Raw genomic sequence first — 22742 nt, 5'->3', positions numbered from 1 at the left:
ACTAATGATATATACAGCAATGTGGACATTATGTTGAACAACAACAAATTTCAGACACAAAAGTACGTACCATGTGAAGCCATTTACATCAGATTCAAGAATAGGCAAAACTGGGACTTCACTGGCAATCTATTGGTTAAGACTCTGAGCTCCCAATGTAGGAGGCACGGGTTTGATCCCTGGTCGGGGAGCTCACATCCCACATGCCATATAGCCAAAAAAAAAAGTAAAGAAGAGGCAAAACTATTTGAAGATGATAGAATTCATCTTCAACTCTTTACCTCTTTTTTTTTTTTTTAATTTATTTATTTTTAAGTGGAGGAAACCCTTTACCTCTTGAGGGAAGGTATGAATTAGGAAGGAACACAGGAGAATGTTCTGGGGTGCTAAAAATGGGCTTTGTTTTTATTTTACATATGTATTTGTGTTTTATCCTTTAAATTTATATACTTTATGTATATTGTACTAGATCATATATGTTGTACTACTTCAATTAAGTGAAAATGAAAAATCACATAATTCATAAATTGAACATTAAACCATTTAGGAAAAAAAATCTTCCCAAAGGAACATTTTTAAGTGATTCGAAGGAAATATTTATCAGAATTCTTAGTGTTACTTTTTTGAAGCAAACACTTTGTGAGATTTTTTTTTTTATAAATTTATTTAAATATAGTACACATACAGAAAAGCACATAAATTGTGAGTATACAGCTTACTGAATTTTCACAGTCTACAGTGTATATAACCAACACTTTGAAAATATTATCAGAACCTCAGGAGTCTCCTTATGGCCCCTTCCAGTCTCTACTGTGGTTATTATTTAGTATCCACTGTGGATAGAGCATCTGTACCTCATCTTAACCTCTCCAAAACTAGTTTGCTAACATCTCAAAACTATCCCCTCCATAAACATTGCAGCTATCCTCCCCTCCTCCTCTTTCCAGCAGCAGCCAGGTCCTAGAGGCTGCTTAGAGATGTTTTCAGGGCCACTGTGGGCACTGGCAGTCTAAGGTCCTAATGGGTTAACAATGGGAAGCAGTTTGTTTTATCACAATATGGTCATTATTCAGACTTCCGTAGCCCTTTTTTTAAGTGGTCTATGGGAGATACTGGATTGCCTTATTGCCAGTCTTATGCTTGTCTTTTCCCATTAGGGATCAGTGGACACTTGAGCATCAGGTTTAGAATGAAAGTACCTAGATTATGAAGAATTATAATGCTCCTGGGGTTTCCCTTTTGGTCCAGTGGTTAAGACTCCATGCTTCCCCTACAGGGGATACAGGTTCAATCCCTGGTCAGGGAACTAAGATCCTACATGCTGCACAGCATGGCCCCAAAACAAACAAAAATTATGTCACTCCTTAGAATTTATATGATACTGTAATGCTTCTACAGAGATTTCAAGTGGTCTTCCAACTGTCATCCCACTCATATTGCCATTATCCCTGGAAGGGAGATAACCAAAGGTCTTAACTCATCATTCCTTCTGAATGGGTTAGTGAGGTGTGGATCCATGATCACCATGGAATCAGGTCACGATTTACCTTAGTAGCCTGAGTGCTCTTTCCAATAAATTGATACTAGATTTTACCAGCTCTGTATTTCCCTATAAGCACCCCTTAAAGCATTTTGTGATCTGTTGGTTCTTCTCCCCAGGATGTTGCCCCAAAGCCTGTTGTGATCTCTACTCCCACGCCTACCATCGTACGCCCGGGCTCCCTGCCTCTCCATTTGGGCTATGATCCACTTCACCCAACCCTTCCTTCCCCAACCTCCGTCATCACACAGGCTCCCCCATCTAACAGGCAACTGGGGTAAGTATAGAGAGCAGGGAGAAGCAGCAAAGCTTAAATCTCTTTGCTCTGTATGAAATTATTTTATAAAATAGAGACTGTTTCTGAATTCTCAAGGAAAACAAGTTACTGAGATTGTGTTTCAAAATGAATTTTTTTCACTCCATAAACAGAATCTTCGTTACCTTTTTGGTAGGCAAGCAAGTATTTATTTGAGCGTGTACTTCCTTAATTTGGAGGTTTAATACTTATTCAGCCTAAAAGAAGAATCCTTTGAACTTTAGGAAGTTCATTATAATGGTTGAGGTCACACAGGGAAGTATATATTTAGTTCTTGGCCTCAATTTTATAGACGTTTATGGAGGAACTACTGAATGAGGGGCTGAAACCCATTAAGTCATCTTTTTTAAGTCTGGTTGTTCCCCTGAGTCCCAGTTAAGGCTCTTGGTCTTTGCTATCCCTAATTTTGTCTATTTGTCTTCACTCCTAGCGTGGCCCATGCAGATTTCATAATGGGATGACTTAAGATCCTGTCTCCAGGTACCCATGGGTTAAAGAGGCTGTTGTCAGGCTTCAGCCTCTGAAAGCTTATTGTTCTCTAGACCCATTAAGAAAAATACAAAGGAATGGCTTCCTTCTTAGAGTAGAACAAAACATGGAAAGGAACAGGAGTAACTTACTCAGATTTGGCTATCATATGACACAGCCTTGCAAAATGGCAACTTTGGTAGAAGTAGTCCTTATCTAAGATAGCACAGAATTTATACATGCCAGTGTAGGAATGTTTATTTATTTGTTCTAAACTCAGTAGTTAGCTTCCCACCCACTTGAATTCAGTGATGTTTGCTTAATTTGCAAGGTGTAAAGGTCTTGCCATTTCTCTCCATCTATAAGGTAAGGTAAGTAGCATTCCCTGCTTTATCTGCCATCATGAGGGTGTCAACATTTTACAGTGTTACCATAACTAGAAAAGACTGGGAAATCTGCTATAATTACAGGAGGAAGATCATTGGCAAAAGAGTCTGTATTGTGAGCATTTCACTTTATATCTCCTCTAGGTCTCCCACCGGCTCCCTCCCTCTCGTCATGCATCTTGCTAATGGACAGACCATGCCTGTGCTGCCAGGGCCTCCAGTACAGATGCCTTCTGTTATATCGGTGAGTTCTGTAGTTGGGGCAGCCAACCCTACCAACACACGAACCCCTCCCTTCCACCTGAATGCTCATAAACACACATGAGCCCCAGGGAAACATGGGCTCTGGTCTGTATTAGTTGAGCATGGCGGCCTGCCCATACTTTTCACTAACCTCTGCCAATCCAGCACTATGGAACACTAGACAAAGGCTCATCTGGACCGTTGGCTCCTGGTCTAGGAATTGATCTTGCCAGCCTGCTGATTGGCTTATTTCACTTGGCACTAAGTACCTCACAAATTGCCCACCACTTTCCTCAAGACACAGTCTCAGCCTTTCCCATAGAAACTGTCACAGCACTGAAGGATTAGATCCCCTATCCTGTGGTGCTCCATGAGGGAAGGTATTTCCCAGACTTTCTGCATGCCCCATGGACAGGGTGCATAGAACAGGCCCTAATGTGCCAGCCTCAAAAGCACTTCATTTGGGGAAGTTGTTGCCCCACTAATAGCATTATGTCCCCTTCTGATTTTTCTTCCTTTTCTTGATCCAGCTGGCCAGACCTGTGTCTATGGTGCCCAACATTCCTGGTATCCCTGGCCCACCAGTTAACAGCAGTGGTTCCATTTCTCCCTCTGGCCACCCTATGCCATCAGAAGCCAAGATGGTAAGTACATCCCAACCTGGAGCAATGCTGGCCCCTCTGAAAGAAGTGGTATCTTCTGGGGCTTGCAGAGCTAAAAGACCTACCCAGTTGCCGGGTCTGGAGAAGAATAGACCCTGATTCATGACTCTTATCTCCTCTCTTCCACCTTTAGAGCCTGGTACACAGGCCATGGCAGTGAAAAGAAGCAGCACAGATTGTTTGGATGGAACTCTTGCTGTTTCAGTTCCAGGGTGACAGATGGAGGGTGGATGAGTGGGCAGGAGAGCTGGCCAAGAGGTGAATAACTGCGTAACCAGCCCCTGGCCAGGTTCCAGGGTAGAGCTTTCATCTGGACTCTATCGGTTCAACAACCCCCACCCTCCAACTGTGCCCAGGATGATAATGAGGGAACAGAGTAGGTATTTTAGGGATCATGGGCACTCTTTCTCTCTATGTCATTTTCTTTTAATCCCTTTGTTAAGGGAAAATCACTGTGGGAATTTTGTCTGTAAGGCCAGTAATAAAATCTAAGCCCACTTTTCTCACCCTTAATAAAATCTCACCTTTGACAAGCTATTTTTTCTTATCTTTTACCACAGAGACTAAAAGCTACCCTAACCCACCAAGTCTCCTCAATCAATGGTGGTTGTGGAATGGTGGTGGGGACTGCCAGCACCATGGTGACAGCCCGTCCAGAGCAAAGCCAGATCCTCATCCAGCACCCTGACGCCCCATCCCCGGCCCAGCCACAGGTCAGTTAGACCCTTGATGGGGGAACCAGCTTGTCGCTGTTACTCTTTAGGTCATATCTGTTTTTTCAAGGAGCAGGAAAATGAAGGAGGAATGGATTTCAGCCTTCTGGGCTTCGACTTGCACTTTGTTTCTTGTTGACAGTTTGACAGCAAAATGCACTCTGCTTTATCTGTCCTTTTGTTAGACAAATGCAAGCAGACTGGATAATGCAGAACTGCCACAGAGGAGGTCTCAGTTTTTGTTTTCTGCTTTTTTGTTATTTCTACAAGTGAGTGCTCTATCTGTAGAGCCCTCTAAAATGTGACCGAACCTCATTTCAAGCTACTTTATACAACAAAGTCTCTAGTCTCTCCTATCTTAACCCCCACCAACCCCCCCAAAAACTTAACTGATTATATTTATACAAAAATCAGATACAATATATTATACAACAATATATTAATAAAATATGATGTCACAGCATTAAGATGGCTCAGTAAACAAACACATACCCTGAAAAACACTTTTTCCTTATCAATTTAATCTTTTTTTATCAGGAGAAATTAAAGTCTTAAAAAAGCCAGAGAGATCTTCTTTAGAAGCCCAATTCTTTTTTTTTCAAGGAGGCCTCAGTTTTACTAAGTTTCTTTGGAAACCGAGTAAGCCTTGGTTTCATATTGTCTGTACTGGTTAGGTGACAACAACCTGGTATTAGTTTGTGGAGTTAGGTCTTTGGCCCATCCCCTTTTCCTGATGTCACCACCTGCTTCATCAGTTACCACCACATGTCCTAACATTTAATGACCATATGCTGCCTTAAAGCTTGGCCAACAACAAAAGCTTTCATTTGAGTTTTCTTGTTAGAAGCTAAGCCTGCCCACCTTCCTGTAACCCCTTCTGATGCCAGTCCCTTCTAGAAATGGTAAAGCAGCAGCCGCCTTGCCCAAACTGTGCTGCTTCCCCTTGAGGAAATGACATGACTTCGTTTTTAGTTACCACTAATTCCTTTCCTTCTTATTCTTCCCAAGTTTCTCTTGGTCTGTTCTCTTACCTCCATTCCCTGCATGTATTATTAAGTTGCCTATGAGAGAATAGGAATCCATCATTTCCTTTTCCCCATTCTCCCCCTCAATTGCCAGTCTTTACGTGTGCACCAGTGAGCTTAGAACAAAGAGCAAGTTGAAAATCACAAGAGAATCTATGTAAACTTCCCTTAGTACAGTAAGAAGCAGCAACCCCAAGGCCTGTAGCTCATTAAAATGAGTTTGAAATTTCTTCTCCACTTTTTTTCATTTGGGGGAGAGACTATTAATCTGAATAATTAAAATTATCTCTTCATTATCTGTATTACTGGAGACTATGATTCAGTAGGGCCTAAAGTAGAATAAGATTCTGTTTTCTTATGAGTTTATGTTTATCCTCATGCAACTGATTTGAGCTCTGGCATTTGGAAACTACCAATATAGATGTTCTCTAATAGCAACAGATTCGGGAAGAATTAATTTTTGGCATTGTTTTACACTACATAGTTTCTTTTATACAGATGGCTAACCTTTCTATATTTTAATTTTGGCCATTATTATAAGATTGGTCTATCTTCTTTGAGTACATACCAGCTAACAGAAAAGGAGAATGATTCAAAAGTGCTTTAGAAACAAGAGACATCAGCCTAAAGTTTAAAAACAAAAGATAAAGGCTTTCCTATTGGTCCGGTAGTTAAGAATACACCTTGAAATGCAAGGGATACCAATTTGTTCCCTGGTCTGGGAAGATCCCACATGCCATGGGTCAGCTGAGCTCGTGCACCACAACCAGTGAAGCCCGAGTGCCCTAGGACCCATGCTCCACAGCAAGAGAAGCCACCGTAATGAGAAGGCCTCACGAAGCAACTGGAGAGTAGACCCCACTTACCGCAACTAGAGAAAGCCCACGCGCAGCAACGAAGACCCAGCACAGCCGAAAATAAGTATTTTTTTTAAAAAGATGGTCTCGGGGACTTCCCTGGTGGTCCAGTGGTTAAGACTTCACCTTCCAATGCAAGGAGTACAGGTTTGATCCCTGGTCTGGAAGCTAAGTTCCACATGCCTCGAGACCAAAGACACATTAAAAAAAAAAAAAAGCTAAATCGAATAAGTTCAATAAAAACTTTAAAAAATAAAAAAAGATGGTCTTAAATCACCAATTTGTAAAGGGATTTAAAAATGTTTTTCTCTTTAAAAACAGAACAAACAAAGCAGGAAGCAGGGCCATTGTTGAGTATGACTAATAACTGATTATAAATAAAAAGAGTATACTAGGGGTTCCCTGGTGGCCTAATGGCTAAGATTCCAGGCTTTCACTGCCACGGCCCAGGTTTAGTCCCTGGTCAGGGAACTGAGATCCCTCAAGCCTCGTGGTACAGCAAAAAAAGAATATGCTAATTCATATATCTCCATGATAGCTCATATCTCACTGATGGTAAAATCTCTTCTTCTTTTCTGAAACTTACAGCATGCAGTTGTTTTGTCTGTATTGCTTGGCCAAGTCAGTAATTCTCCAATTTTTTATTCCACAGTCTCCCTGAAAGTTCCCCTGACACTTCTCCTGATTATAATTTCCCTGCCCACCATATTCACTGTTAAGAAACAAAAAATGATCCTAGTTTCATTTTTGTCTGTCTGTCTCAGAAACAATCAGTTTCCAACTGAACTATAGTTTGTCCAAGTATGGAACTGAGAAGACTGAAAGGAAACAGGAGGCAGAATGAGGAACTACTGCAAAAGAGAAGCTAAGGGACAGAGTGAGGAGACTTGCTATGGTGACAGAGGCTGGTAGATCCTTTAAGCAGATCTTCAAGTAACTCCTCTTCCTTCTGGGCAACAGGTCTCACCAGCCCAACCCACTCCTAGTACTGGAGGTCGACGTCGGCGCACGGTTGATGAAGATCCAGATGAGCGGCGACAGCGCTTTCTGGAGCGCAACCGGGCTGCAGCCTCCCGCTGCCGTCAAAAGCGGAAGCTGTGGGTGTCCTCCCTAGAGAAGAAGGCTGAGGAACTCACTTCTCAGAACATTCAGCTGAGTGTGAGTGGGTCCTGGGTGCTTATTAGGATTGTTGAATCTGGAAAGTGATGTTGAATCATGAGAAAGTGGGACAATATAGTAGAAGATGATAATTCTTTAAATTAAGATGGATTCAGAACATATGCCAGGAAGAATACAGAACGAATGTCTTAACAGTCAGACTTGAAATCTCTTCCCTGGGGACTGGAAAGGACACTCACCATCTAATCCCAAATCAGCTACAGAATGAGTCATCCATAGACCCTTTTGGATGAAGGAAAATAAATGAAGTGCCCCAGGGTGCTCTCTTAAATCATCAGTAAAATCTGACTGGTAGTGGAACACCTAGAGGGAAAGTATTTGTCCAGATAATGCAGCTTAATTAAAGAAAGAAAGAAGGCCTCTCTGACCTTCTGAGATGGCCTAACTCTGTCTATGAAGTGTGTTTCTTCCCCGAATGAGCTTTCTTTCACTTAAGAAAAAAACCACACAAGTACAAATAGAACAGTTATAATCCAGACATTTTCTTGAATATCATTCCCTTCTTCTGATTTTTTAAAAATACTCAGTTACAAAGGTAATATATTTATATAACATATATGTAGTATATACATACATACACACACAGAAGTATAGATTAAAAATAAAGTCTCTCTTCAGTATGTCTTTCCCAGTCTCATTCTATTCCTTGTAGATAAGTTTGTACCTACCAGATCTATATATATTTCTAATATTTTTTTCATTTTTTAGCTTTTGTTGGGGAGCCATAGAGGGACTATATGTCTGTTTTAACATGAAACAGTTATCTTCTTGAGATCTAGTCATGTATACAGAGAACCTACCTCATTTTTTTCAATAGCTGTACAATGTAGCATTCTATAGTTTGGTTATAAGATTCAGATATTTATAATGTTTTTAATTTTTTGCCAGAACAGCAGTGCTGCAGTGTACATTGTATGCGCTTGAGTAAATAGCTCTGTTAAATAGATTCCTAGAAGTAGGCTTTACTAGTCAAAGGACATATGTATTATTAATTTTTGTACAATCATATTTACCCTACAAAGGAGTAAGTTTTCTGTGTAAAATTCCTACTATCATTGAAAGCAGCTTCTGTCACTGAATTTGTGGCCATGTTGGCCCTGGGCTGTCTGAAGCCTTGCTGGATCTTTTCTAGATTCGAAGGAGAAAATCCAGGCAGCCTTCTGTCCTCACTCTGAGGATAGTCACTGGGGCTTCAAGAGTGGAGCATGCATTTCTTCATATTCTTTTCTTACCTTTCTCCTCAGAATGAAGTCACATTACTACGCAATGAGGTGGCTCAGTTGAAACAGCTACTGTTAGCTCATAAAGACTGCCCAGTCACAGCACTACAGAAAAAGACTCAAGGCTATTTAGGTGAGTGGCTCACAACCTAAGCAACGTCAGTCAGTCAGTAAACTGCATGTAATGAGTGTCTCAACTGTTGATAATTTTATAACCCCATTCTGAATGTTCTGGGGGGCCCAGACAGATGAGTGAGCAGCCTTTGTGGAACAACCAGTCCTGCCAAAAAAAATTTTTGACAACAGCGTAGTTATCCTAATTAACTATCCTTTTGGAGATAAAGGGTAGCAATATATATTGGGTACCTGTTCTGTATGAGGCACTGAACCATCTTCCCAGTTCTCTCATGAAATAGATATTACTTCCATTTCTACTCACTCATATTAGTCTCTTACCTGAAGTTACACCGCTGGTGAAGTGGCAGACCCAGGATTCACATCCAGCTCTTCCTTATTCCAAAGCCACCATCTTAGTCTAAAGAGGATATAACAGCAGATGATACCTTGGGGTTTGTCAAGCATTGAGATTTGGTGATATGTTTTATCTTTCTAATGACAGGATAATGTTGGTTTCTTCTTGTAATCTGTGAACGCATAATATAGGGCTAGGAAGAGCTGGTCACAGTCATGCTCAGGATAAGCACAATCCTGAAATTAAAATTACTGTGAATAATTTGTTTATGGACAGTAAAAACTAATCATTTCCCTTTACAAATTAAATTCATAGAAATGTTGGCTATCAAATTTTGATATATTAAATTATTTTTCCACTAACTCTCTTTATCATTTCAAAGATATGTTCCCATAAAAAGAGAGTGACCACATCACCAATTTTAAACATCTTTATTTACATTTAATTTAAATAAAAACTCATTGGAAAAGACCCTGATGCTGGAAAAGATTGAGGGCAAGAGGAGAAGGGAGTGACAGAGGATGAGGTGGTTGGGTGGCATCACCAACTCAATGAACATGAGTTTGAGCAAACTCTGGGAGATCGTGAAGGACAAGGAAGCCTGGCGTGCTGCAGTTCATGGGGTCACAAAGAGTCAGATACGACTTAGTGAATGAACAACAATTTTAATTTTAATGTGTACTTCAGAGTACATTCATTCATCCAGCAGATATTGATTGAACCTGTCCTAGGCACTGTTTTACATGCTGAGGGCGTAATATGGAACCAAATAGATTAAAGTCCCTGCCCGTAAGGGGATTATATTTTAGTGGGTGAGACAGACAATAAACGAGATAAATAGGTACAATATATATTATGTCAGATAAGAGTAAGTGCTTAGAAGAAAAAAAACAAAACAGGGAAGAAGAACATGAAATGTTAGCAGCAGGGTTGAAATTTTAGATGAGGTGTTTTTTGACTTTTAAGGAATTGAGAGAGCTAGCCACACATTAATATGGGAGAAAAGTACTGCAAGCAAGAGCAGCAACAAATGCAAAGACCCAAAGTGGGAGCATGTCTCACACATTCTAGAATCATCAGGGAGGCTAGTGTGGCCAGACTGGAGAGAATGGGGACTAGAGAGTATTTGGAGATGAGGCAGGAGGAGCAACGGGAGCATTTTTCTGGAGGACCTCATCGGTCATAGAGAGGACTTCAGGTTTCGCTCTGCTTTGGGGACCCACTAGAGGGTTTTCGGCACAATAGCAACGTGACTGATCTGACTTAGTTTGAACAGGGTCACTCTGTAGAGAATGAGGAATGAACGGGCAGAAGCAGGCAGTCTGCTTAAGAGACTGTCACAGTTATGAGCAAAAGAGGATGGAGCCTTGTACCGGTTGGTGGTAGTGAAAGTGGTGAGAAGGGATATAATTCAGGATAGATTTTGAAGTTAGAGTAACAAGGTTTGATGATGGCTAGATGGGACAGTATATGTGAGGAAAAAGAAGAATCAAAAATTGCACCCCCCAAAAAAAATTGCATCAAATTGTTTGGCCTGAGCACCTTACAGGAACAGAGTTGCCATTGACTGAGATGGGGCAAGTGTAGGAACAAGTGGACTCGCTGGTGTATTAGGAGCTCAGATTTGGAAGCCTCTTAGGCTTGCAGGTGGTGCTGTCAACCAGGCAGTTGTATGGGTCTGCAATTCCAAGGAAAAGCTGAAGGTACAACTTTGGCAGTCAGCAGAAGATGGTTAGTTTTTAAAGCCATGAAACTGGATGAGATGCTATTGTCAAGACAGAGTGCATAGGTAGAAAAAGAGAAGTTCCGAGACTGAGCCCTGGGTACTCCAACATTTAGAGGTCAGGGAGATGAGAAGGGACCCATAAGAAACACTGAGAATGAGCAGCCAAACAGGTAGGAGGAAAACCAGCTGAGTTAGCTGGGTGTGGTGTTCTGTAAGCCAAGATAAGAAAGTATTTCAGGGAGTTTAGTGATTAGCTATTTCAAATCCTTTTGATGAGCTAAGGAAGACAAGGACTGAGCATTTATCAGTATGAAGTCTATATACAGTAGGGTTTCTATTCAGTCCCTATAAGAACTCTGACAGGTAGTTAGTCTTTGAAATCACTTGTTACAGCAAAGATATATTTAGTTCCTACTGGGTGGTGTGGACATTGCAGTGAGTGCCTGACACAAGACCAGCGAGACGCTGTCCTATCTTTGAGAGACTCATAGGTAAGGTAAGCACAAATGTGCCGAAGAGCCCCTAGACTGGGGACTCCTGAGGACAGGAAGCCTGTTTATTCTTTGTATACCCCAGTGCCTGGCACACAGCCAATACCTGGTAAATCTTCAGTGAATAAATGAAGTATGCTCTGAAAGCACAGACAATGAAATAGTTAAATTTCCTGAGCATAACAAAAAGAAGGCTTCACAGAGGAGGTAATATTTAAGTTGTGAAAGAAGACACAGGCATTTATCAGGAGGTCAAAAATACAACCAACTGTTGGAATTTGCCCTTACTCTACACATCTCTGTTTAAAGAGCCAGAGAGGCTATCCAATGTTTAATGAAACTCCCTGAATGTTGAGCAGCATGTGGATATCTTGAGCCAGATAGGCTATCCAATGTTTAATGAAACTCCCTGAACGTTGAGCAGCATGTGGATATCTTTGTATGCACCTCAGACACTTGTTTAGTAGTAAAATGTTACTGTCACTTTACATGGAGTGGTATAACTCAGAGTAAATGTGTTAAATCATTAATGCCTAGCTAGTTGACAATCAGGAGGGTCTGACATACCTCATGTAGTTGGTTGTGTTAACAACCTTGGCCAAGGACTGGTCATTCATAACATGATTTGAGTGTAGAAACACTGGACTGGAAGAAACACAAGCTGGAAAACACTGGACTGGAAGAAACACAAGCTGGAATCAAGATTGCCGGGAGAAGTATCAATAACCTCAGGTATGCAGATGACACCATCCTTATGGCAGAAAGTGAAGAGGAACTAAAAAGCCTCTTGATGAAAGTGAAGAGGAGAGTGAAAAAGTTGGCTTAAAGCTCAACATTCAGAAAACAAAGATCATGGCATCTGGTCCCATCACTTCATGGGAAGTAGATGGGGAAACAGTGGAAACAGTGTCAGACTTTATTTTTGGGGGCTCCAAAATCACTGCAGATGGTGACTGCAGCCATGAAATTAAAAGACTCTTACTCCTTGAAAGGAAAGTTATGACCAACCTAGATAGCCTATTCAAAAGCAGAGACATTACTTTGCTAACAAAGGTCCGTCTAGTCAAGGCTATGGTTTTTCCTGTGGTCATGTATGGATGTGAGAGTTGGACTGTGAAGAAGGCTGAGCGCCGACGAATTGATGCTTTTGAACTGTGGTGTTGGAGAAGACTCTTGAGAGCCCCTTGGACTGCAAGGAGATCCAACCAGTCCATTCTGAAGGAGATCAGCCCTGGGATTTCTTTGGAAGGAATGATGCTAAAACTGAAACTCCAGTACTTTGGCCACCTCATGCAAAGAGTTGACTCATTGGAAAAGACTCTGATGCTGGGAGGGATTGGGGGCAGGAGGAGAAGGGGACGACAGAGGATGAGATGGCTGGATGGCATCACCAACTCAATGGACGTGAGTCTGAGTGAACTCTGGGAGTTGGTGATGGACAGGGAGGCCTGGCGTGCTGCGATTCATGGGGTCGCAGAGAGTCGGACACGACTGAGCGACTGAACTGAACTGATCCTTAGTGCAACTCCATGCTAAAGGAATATTAAAAGTAATAGAATGATTGCAGTGTTGTGAGCATTAATGAGAGGATAGCTTAAAAAGAGAGATTTATTTTAAATCACCTTTAAAGACATGAATAAGAGGAAGAGTGTTCCAATGGGTTAATGAACTATGCAGAGACCAAGAAGCCAGGTAGTGTAATTAACATGTTGGGGATTTGCTTTATTGGGATGAATAGGTGAATTTTGGCCTAGCTTACTTCCCTTCTCACAACTAGTGGTTTCCTAGCCCATTTGTGCCTTAGAAGCCAAGATTCTGGGAAGTTTCTCCCACTAAAAATATGGGCTTCGTTTTCCTTTGGGGCCCTTTAGAATTTCAGGGAAAGGTAGTTCTGCCTACGTCCACATTCTGTTTCCTAACCACTTGCTCTGTTTTTTGCCCTGCTTCCTTTCAGAAAGCCCCAAGGAAAGCTCAGAGCCAACGGGTTCACCAGCCCCTGTGATTCAACACAGCTCAGCAACAGCCCCGAGCAACGGCCTCAGTGTTCGCTCTGCAGCCGAAGCTGTGGCCACCTCAGTGCTCACTCAAATGGCCAGCCAAAGGACAGAACTGGGCATGCCCATACAGTCGCATGTGATCATGACCCCACAGTCTCAGTCTGCGGGCAGATGATGCCTCCCCTGGTGGAGGGGTCCCCAGCCAGAGCTCGCCCGCCCAAGAGTCAAGAGAGACGTCATCTTATGCTCTCCCGTCTGCCTTGGACACGGCAATATGGGGGAGGGAATTGCGTGTTGTGAGTAATGGTCAGATGTGGGGCTTTTCTCACACAGTCATGTACGTTGACACCTGTACTAGGAGCCTCCCAGCCCCAGAGCCACATAGATCATTCCCCAAGAGGGAAGTTTCTGATGTACCCACAGCCAGAGGCCTTTATGGATGGTCTGAACAATCACCCTGCCCATGCACGTGTACCTGTCTCTTAACACTAACGCTTGCACTTCTGGGATTCAGTTTCTCAGTTGCCTCTCTTCCCACCCAGCCATGGATGATACCTTCTTGATCCTTAGCAGCATGCCACTTCCTGCTCGGTAGAGGGAGGCTAGAGTTGACAGCACATCACTGCTGCCCCGTCCCTAGCCACCCCGTGGACTCAGGACTTCATCTCCCAGGAGCTGCTTATTGGTCCCATTTTCCCCTTCATAAATTCTAGTTAAAACATTGACTTATGGAGAATGTAAGGTTACCTCTAATGTATGAATTAGCAGTATTTCCCAGCTCTTCCATAAACTTTAGCCCTTCTCCCTACCAGCCACCAAAAACAAAAAGAAATGAAATCTTAAAAGTTCTAGTACTTTCTCATTTATTTCAGAGCTATTTGGGTACCTCATTTTTTCTCTTGAGTTTTCCCAGTCTGGTGGTGAAGTCTTTTCCACCTCCCACTAAGCCTTAGCACCTTCATCTTATGGCCTTATTAGATACCGCTCAGTAGTGAAAAGAGAAAACACCCAGGATCTGACTGGCTGATTCCCTCCCCACCCCTGCTCTATCCTCCAGGACAGACAGGAACAATGTGGTTTGAAAGCTTGTTCCATCAGTTTACTGGATTGATTATGTTTTACAACAGCATATCAGCCAAAGCGTACATACTCCTTTTGGTCATCTTTACACTCCTGTGTCTCTGTCTCTTCATCCCCCTGCCTGTATCCCTGCCTCTGTCTCTCTTCTGTAATTGGTTCTGATGCAGCCCTCTGGAGGCTGTCATGTGGGGGACTTTTGTGCTCCCTCACTCCCCTCACCCCCATCTCTCAGCCTCACATGCCTGTCGTCTTTTATGAGCAAGGGTCTTATATGCACGAACGAGCCTCACTGATCTACCTTCTTTCTCGCGCGCGACTCCAAGCCTGGCCTCTAGGTCTCCTGGTTCTGTAGTGTTTCTTTCGCTCTTTTCTGCTCTCTGCCCCCGGGATGTGATGCTTCTCTGTAGTCTAAGCCCCAGGACTCAGGCATCCTAGCCAAGGTCCGGAGTGGGTTTTCTTGAGTATGAGATAGGTTGGAAGGAGGCGCGGGAAGGGGAGGTGGAATACTGATGTCCACCAAAGAGCCCTGTTTGTTGAAAGGTCCAACCTGCTGGGAAATTAGTGACTATTGCTCTCAGCCATTCTTACTTTGAAAAGTTGGGTTGCAGGGGGGACATTTTTATCCTTCTTGCCCCTCTTTCTTCCCCATTAAGACTTCTCGTCTTCCTTTGGCTCTGAACTATGCAATTTCTACCAAGGCCATAGGAAGCAGTCCAAAGCCAGAGGCCTGTGGATAGATAGGTCAGCTTTAATAGCCCTTCAGTATGAATCCCTTCCAATTGTCCCAGAGCCACTTTCTGCCATCTGCCCATGCCAGTAATGTCCCTTTCTCTCTGTCTCTCTCTCTCTTTCCTACTTCCATCTTATACATGCATACAGAGTAACTGCCAGCTTCCTTTCTTATCTTCCAAAATTGGCTGTCAGAGAGCAATGAGGAAATGGTCTAAACTGCAAGATCCCTGTCTCCTCAGACTGATAAACTGGTGAGCCAGCCAGATGACATGTTTACTGCATTTGTTTTTAATTTCCCCTCCTGTGTTCAGAGCTGGTGCTGAAGAAGCCACACCTGGTGAAGAAAGAGGAGAGAGAAACATGGTTTTCTCATCCTCCCCCACCTAGGACCCAACAGGAACAGCCCCTGTGGTGACTCAGACTAGCAAACGGCACAACAGATGGTCAGGATACAGGTGACCACCTCCAGGGACTCTGCTTGCCTTTAAAACTTCACAGCCATACTTATGCTCAGGACATTTCCTGTAGATGGTTGCTCTCTGGGATTTTCTCCTGCCTTAGCTGTGTTTCATTTTTTTGTTACCTTGATTTCCCGCTAGTAGCCTTGCCCTAAAGCTTGACTGCGTTTATGGCTCCTAAGGAGCCTTCATAAGGCCCTTGGCTAATTTTCTTCCCCCTTTAGTCAAGTGTCTTCAAGTTAAGGATCAGGCTGGCACTGCACATGTGTGCTGCCTCACTGCCTGACCTTGAGGGAAGTTGGAGTCCCTGCTGGTCTTCCCTGGGTAGGAAGTCTAATTTATGGAGCGGGTCTTAATTTCTTAGTCCCCGTGTCTAAGTAAGTCCTTATTTCATTCTCGTCAGTGGGAAGTTAGTCCTGGGGACCTGAGAGGCATGGGCAGAACCTTAGTGGAGCAGCAGTGAGCTGCGGAAGGGACGCGACAGGACCGCCCCCACCCGTACAGCCCTCTTGTTGGTTTTCGGTCTCACTGAGAAAGCAGAGCAATTGCTAGAGCTGAAGCCCCTCCTGTAGTCAAGGAGAATGACACTTACCTTGTGACTGCAGCCAGCTGTGTGGCCGCTCACCCCGCTCCTTGCCTTCCAGACCCATCTGAACCAGAACAAACATCATGGAGGGTGTCACTTACTCCTTCTGAAGGACCATGGCCTTTCTATGGGCCTAAGGGAGGACACATTCTGAAAGCGGCTGGGAATGGGCTTCCCTGGTGGCTCAGATGGTAAAGAATCTGCTTGCAATGCAGGAGACCCGATTTCCATCCCTGGGCCAAGAAGATCCCCTGGAGAAGGGAATGACTACCCATTCCAGTATTCTTGCCTGGAAACTTCCATGGACAGAGGAGCCTGGCAGGTTGTAGTCCGTGGGGTTGTAAACAGTTGGACACAACTGAGCCACTAACACTTTGACTTCTAAGGGAAGACAGTTTCTGAAAGGGGAAGAGTGATGCCTTGGGACTTTCCTAAGTGAACACAGGACTCAGTCCTCCCACTCACCCCAAGGACACAGCTGCTAGAGATGCAAGGCCATAGAGGAGGGGCCAGAACCACGTCTTCTGGTTCACAGACTTTCAGCCACGTCGTCTTAAAGCTTGTTTAGAGTTGAAAAGTCTGAGAAAGCCTCCCACTCTATTAGGAAGGACTAGAAGGAGTAGGACCTCCTTTGCTTCATTTTTCCCTGTTGGTTGTATGTCCCAAATCTGGCTTCCTTTGGCCTCTGCTCTCCTCCTTGGCCCTGAGCCCTAGACTCTACACTCTTGGTGGCAGTAAGGAGGAGATAGCCTAACTGAACTGCATTTTGCTGCCTTCCCTATGCCTGTTCTGTTGTTCAGTTCCTTTCCTGATTTACTGCCCTCCAGCACCACCCATCCTGGTAGACAGGGTGCTTATCCATAACAACGCCCCAACTGCAGCCTGAACCACCAAGCAGACACCAAAGTATTCCTCCCCTGTTCGCTCACACTGAGAGGCTCCTTGAAAGGTGCTAGCCCTGAGACAGCTCTTCCCCACAAAGATCCCATTTCTTTCCTAACTTCCTTCCCATCCCGAAATCATTATTTTTCAGTAATATTATACATTGTATACACAGGAAGGAAATGTACTCCTTTTTTTTTTTTAATGTCATAACCAGTCTTTAGAATCCAGTCCTTCTAGCTGTATATCACATATGCCTTTGTTGATACGCTCTTTCTGCTTTCTTTAGACTTTTTTTTGACAGGGGTGGAGGGAAGAGCAGGACAGGTGAGGATCCTAAGGCAAATTAAAGGATCCTGCCCCACAGTCCTACTTCAGCCTCCCACAACCCTAATCATTCCCTTGATCGTAGAGAACTGATTTCTCTGTTTCTGCATGCACGCATGCAGGCGCACACAGGCCTAAATGCCACACTCCAGGGCGGTGACCCGGCAGGAATGAGCAGAGATGGTTGCTGGCCAGCATTCCCACCCTCCAGAGCCGTTCATTCGTTTCTGTTTGGGGTAAAGTTCTTCCCCAGAATGAGAAGGGGCTGGGGAGTGTAGGGCAGCTTAGGGCAGCTTCCGTCCTTGGCAGATGCAGGTTTGTATCACAGAGTTTCTCTTTTTAATGGGGGCTGGTAGCCTAGAGCTGTCTCATCAGCATTAACCTCTGGTGAGTGCCGTTTTAGCTGTAAGAAGTGGCTATGAGCACTAGTTTCACTGACTCCCTTAGGGCAGTGGTTCTCAGAATGTGGTCCGGGACCAGCAGGACCATCGTCTGAGAACTTGTTAGACATGCACGCTCGGGCCCCATTCCAGACATACTGAATCAGAAATTCTGGGGATGGGCTCTGATAAGCACTCAGAGCCATTCTCAGACACACTGAGGTTTGAGAACCATTGCCTTAGGGGCGAGCTGGGAAATCCTTGTAGGGTGTCCCATCCTCTGCCGTAGCACTAACATTTTTCCATTTTGTCCAGTCCCTCCCTCCACTGCCATTAAAACAATAACAACATCACTCATCTCAAAACCTAGATTTGTCTTCCTCTACTTACCCCCAAAACCTGTCCTGCGTGGATCCGGACAGGAGTTGGCCCATACCCCCTCGCAAACGGATTACTCCATGTTCTTTGTTACAGGAAGGACCAGCTGTCCTGTTCTCCCACCCACCCCACCCCCTAACACACCTTTCAGGCAGGGAGATGAGCCTCCAGCCCCAGCAGTGGAAGCCATAGTCTCCTGACATAGTATCTGTTGAAAAGAAAGCTGTGTGTATCTATGGTTCTATCTCTGTTCATCTGTATATCTTTGACATGTAGCAACACCTCTCCATGTCATTAAGGAACTTGACTCTGGGTCTGGGTTTCCCCGGGCCCCAGTGGTGGACTTTGACAGGCAGGAGGATGCAGTGCTACAGGCTGTTTTGTTACAAAACTGTCTTCCTTTCTCCCCCCACCCACTTCAGCATGATCCCTGTGAGCAGGTTCTCACAGTCTCCTTGGGACGGGGCTGAGGCGGAGGCTTCGCTCTGTTCTCCCTTCCCGTCCCTCCTCCTCTCCCCTCGCCACATAGCAGTCACCCCAGCCATGCCTTCTCCCTCTCCCAGCCTTGCCCTGACGTATATTGTGCCTTATTTATGCTGCAAATATAACATTAAACTATGAAGAGAACCACTGTCCTGTCTGATGCTTCAATCTACAAGTCCCATTCTTTCTGGGAACTCATTGGGCTCTCATGCCTGGGATCTTCACTCTCCCAATTCTTAGGACAGAAAGAACTGGCATTCTTATCCCTTCTTTTTATGCAGGGGAAGACACAGCCTAGAGGAGGTGGGTGGTTTGTAGGAATTACATAACACACCAGAAGGCTCAGCTCTGCCCTGGGGACAAGGGTCCTCGGCATCATGGGAGCCCGCCTAGAAAGAACTCGGAGATCAGACGATGTTGGAAGGCAGGTGAAGTGGCCTCTTAGCCTTTCAGCATTTTGTCCCCACTTCCCCACAATTAGAGAATAATAAGCCCTACCCTCAAGAAGCTAGGAGTACACGAAGACTTAGAGAAGCATTCTGTGAGTCTATGGGTGTGGGAAGAAGAGAATCTAGAAATGAGAGGTGGAGTTTCTTTAGAAGCAGATAAGGTAGTTCACAAGAAAAACAGGTAGTGCTCAGGAACTGTGAGGCGGTGTGGGCAGGCACTACCAATGTCTTGTATCTCTATTTCTTGATACCACAAATGAGGAGGGTGAGCAGGCTGAAGAAGCCGACTAGGAGATAGCCAGCTGCCCCCAGGGGAGTGTCCAGGAGGAGAGGTGATTTACATGCAGTTCATGGCTGATGTTTGGTGCAACTTACACAAACAGAGAGCTCCAGTCTGCGGGAGAGCAGGAAGGCAGGGTGGTCCTCACTGTGGTCGAGAGCACGAGAATCCAGCGAATGGCAAAGGGAGTTGCTGAAGGCCAAATACCAAAGCCGAGACAGAAGCTTTGGAGGCTGAGATGAAACTGAGAGCAGGACAGTTTGCCAAGGTAGAAGAACTAACCCATTCTAACTTCTCGCCGAAGGAGAGGCCCATCACCTCCATCCAGGACACAGGAAGCAGCTAGAACAGCTCCTTTCTGAATCAGCCTCAGCTCAGATCCATCTGTAAGTGATCAGAGAAATAACAGGATAAACGTGTTCGGTGAGCCCGCTCCGTGCTTGGTGGAGTGCTAGATGCTTGGCATTCATTAAATTACCGTTCACAAGCGCTCTGGATAACGAGTAGTTGCCTCCTGTCACGGATGATGAGGTATAGGTTGAGACTCTTGACCAAGGCACACAGTGAAGTGTTAACAGCTGCATTAAAACCTTTCGACCCGGGAGCTGCTCTGCAGCGTGCCACCCACCTCAGACCCTGCTCCTCTGAACTTAGTCGGATAAGAACGGACAAGGACCTCAGTATGGTGCACGATCCATTTCCCATGGAAAACCATCTACCCGTGGACATGACACTTCCTTTTGAGAAGTGGTGAAACTCTAAGACATGATGACGATGAAGGTCAGGTTCTGTGCTTCGTACCATCCAGGAGACAAACCTCGCAGAAAGGCGCACCCTAACTGAGGTTGCACGGATAGAAACGAGTATCTAGGCCACCCAGATCAAAACCTGCTCTCATCTACCTTTCCAAAGTGTGAGTTGGTTTCTAGATGCCTCACTTTAAAGAAAATGAATGCTTCCCAACTCTACAGAGTGGAAGAATCACAATCTGTCTTCGAACACGGGAAAGGCTTGTAATGTGAGATGACAGGTCCGCTCAGAGTGGGGCAAACCAGAACCCCTGGTGGAGGCCACAAGATGAAAGCCAACTCCTTGCAAGGATGATTCTGTCTGGACTGCTCAGGAAATGGTAAATTCCCTGGGACCCGGATGTGCAAAGACAATCACAGCTAGTGTTTTAAGGACCCCTCCTCTATGCCAGGGTTACCAAAAGCGTCTCAAATAATGTTCCCCTTTGAAAGTGCTTCCTTTTAATGCTGCCATGTTTTAAGTGAAGAAACTTCACTTACAGAGAGCTAAGCATCTCGCCCAAAGCTGATTCATAGGCACTTTATATCATGAGACCTCTCTGGCATCAGCTAAAGAACCACACTGGCGGGAGTTCTGAGGAAGGACTAGGATCAGAAGGGAATACTTCCTGAGAGGTGGTGACTGATTTTTCCTAAGGGGGATTCTAGGTACCTGCCCCAATCAGTCAGAGGCAGAGCCAGGAAGAGGCTGGACCGACTAGAGGGAGGTAGACAAAAACAACAATCTAACCCCAGGATCCTGCCCCTGCCTTTCTGGGACTCTGACGTCAGGGCCTTGGGACCTCGCCTTCATTGAACTCTACTCCAGAGAGAAAATGGCCAAGCCGACCGTGCACAGCCGTGGCCGCAGGGTGGCAGCAGTGCTTCGGCTGCAGAGCGCTGCTCCGTACTCTGAAGTGGGGCTGGTCCAGAGCAGTGCTGGTGAAGATGGGGTCTGTCTCCAAACATCTGAGGCAATCTCCACTTTCTGAGGGGCTCTGAGACTGCTTTTGTCTCCTGTACCTCACTTTTCTCTCCACAGGCACATCTCAGAGTAGTGACTCCATTTTTAACCCTCCAAGAGGCAGGTCCACGTGGGTGTAAATGGGCCAGGAGGCCCTGCCTGCAGCCTCCCAAGTCCCCGGACGGGATCACCCTGGCTCTTTCCTCCTTCCTTTCCAGAACATGATGCCTAGCCTGACAGGGCTTTCTGTGTGTTTTATTTTACAAGCTAGCAAGGAGAGGAGGTGATCCATGGGAGCTCTCCAACCTGTTGAGGGATTGGGAGTTCTTGAAGGCCCCCCAGGGCTCTGACAAAGCATCTGCAATTAATGATGCTTCTTGAGCTCTGGAGACAGGATTTATGCATCTAATAAAGTCTGTAACTCTAAGCTTAGGGGCTGGGGCCGGAGGCTGAGAGCAGGAAGTCCCACAGGGGCCGGGGAGGGGGGTCCCAGGCGGCTCTTAATGGAGCTGTGCATTTCCATTGCCTTCTCTAGATTGCCCCTCAGGCGGCTGTGGGAGGTGAGGAACAGGGGGACAGCAGGTATAAGAGGCGGGTGTGGCCACAGCAAGGCAGATGGCAGCATGGACGCCAGGCAGGCAGCAGCGCTGCTGCTGGTGCTGCTGTTAGTAACAGACTGGAGCCACGCTGAAGGACCAGGGGGCCGGGATGGAGGAGACCAGATCTTCATGGTAAGTGAGCATGCCCGTCCTCATCTCACCATTTTCCTGGACCTCGGTTTGAGACTTCTAGAGAAGGAAATGGCAACCCACTCCAGTATTCTTGCCTGGAGAATCCCATGGACAGAGGAGCCTGGCAGGCTACAGTCCACGGGGGTCACAAAGAGTCGGACACGACTGACTAAAAACAAAAGCTTGAGACTTACATTCCAGGTTCAAATACTCTGGCTCCCAGGGTCACTGGGTCCTCACATCTGAGGAAATGACTCCTTAGCCTCCTACAACTTGTCCTGGAGGTCACTCCCTTCCCCTTGTGATCTAAATGCCCAAGGCCCTTACCCATCTTCCTTCCTGGATGGCTCTATACTACAGGAGGAAGACAGCGGCGCCCACCCAGCACAGGATGCTCAGACCCCTAGGTCGCTCCTGCGCTCCCTGCTCCAGGCCATGCAGAGACCCGGCCGGAGTCCAGCCTTCCTGTTTCAGCCCCAGAGGTGAGTCTAGGAGGGTCAGAGGCAAGGCCAGGGCTGAAGGGAGAGGAGTGGGAGGAGAGGAGGAAAGGGGGGATCTGGGAGGACCCATAGCTGAGGGTGGATCTCTCCTAAGGTTTGGCAGAAACACCCGGGGCTCCTGGAGCAACAAAAGACTGAGTCCTCGAGCTGGAGAGGGGCTGAGTTCCCCCTTTTGGAGCCTGGCTGCCCCTCAGCGCTTTGGGAAGAAGTGACATGTCATCCTCTGAGGTCTGCATGCAAGGCCCACGCCCCAAACTGCCACGTGTCCCCTGCAAATAAAGCTGTCTGGCTTCTGAATCCGTGTGCGCGTGTCTGCATCCGCATGAGACATGGGAGGGAGTCCCAAGACAAGAACCACAGCCTCCCCCACCTCCACTAAACCCAACTCTCCAGGAACACAGGCGATGGTGTGCCCAGATGTCAGCGCAC

At 45.5% G+C, this 22742-nt stretch overlaps 2 protein-coding genes across 6 annotated transcripts in view; both read left to right on the top strand.

The window, feature by feature from the left end:
- ATF7 (activating transcription factor 7) overlaps positions 1-18745 on the top strand; it is a 95296-nt gene extending 76551 nt beyond the window's left edge. For all 5 annotated transcript variants that reach the window (XM_027543018.1, XM_027543021.1, XM_027543017.1 and 2 more), the window contains 7 exons: positions 1660-1817; positions 2855-2954; positions 3484-3597; positions 4176-4328; positions 7171-7368; positions 8634-8742; positions 13253-18745. In XM_027543018.1, coding sequence (XP_027398819.1) covers positions 1660-1817; positions 2855-2954; positions 3484-3597; positions 4176-4328; positions 7171-7368; positions 8634-8742; positions 13253-13470 — 1050 coding nt within the window. In that variant the 3' untranslated portion in view covers positions 13471-18745. The remainder of the gene's footprint in view (positions 1-1659; positions 1818-2854; positions 2955-3483; positions 3598-4175; positions 4329-7170; positions 7369-8633; positions 8743-13252) is intronic.
- An 89-nt stretch (positions 18746-18834) lies between these two features.
- On the top strand, positions 18835-22610 carry NPFF (neuropeptide FF-amide peptide precursor). Its single transcript, XM_027543062.1, has 3 exons — positions 18835-21813; positions 22174-22295; positions 22408-22610. Exons 1-3 carry the CDS (start codon positions 21586-21588, stop codon positions 22523-22525), a joined length of 468 nt encoding a protein of 155 aa, XP_027398863.1. The 5' UTR covers positions 18835-21585; the 3' UTR covers positions 22526-22610.
- Positions 22611-22742: the final 132 nt, after the last annotated feature.

This window comes from Bos indicus x Bos taurus, chromosome 5, assembly GCF_003369695.1.
Source record: "Bos indicus x Bos taurus breed Angus x Brahman F1 hybrid chromosome 5, Bos_hybrid_MaternalHap_v2.0, whole genome shotgun sequence".
Classification (NCBI taxonomy): Eukaryota; Metazoa; Chordata; class Mammalia; order Artiodactyla; family Bovidae; genus Bos; species Bos indicus x Bos taurus.
The sequence above is the reverse complement of the archived record's forward strand: the minus strand, read 5'-3'. Positions and strand labels throughout refer to the sequence as shown.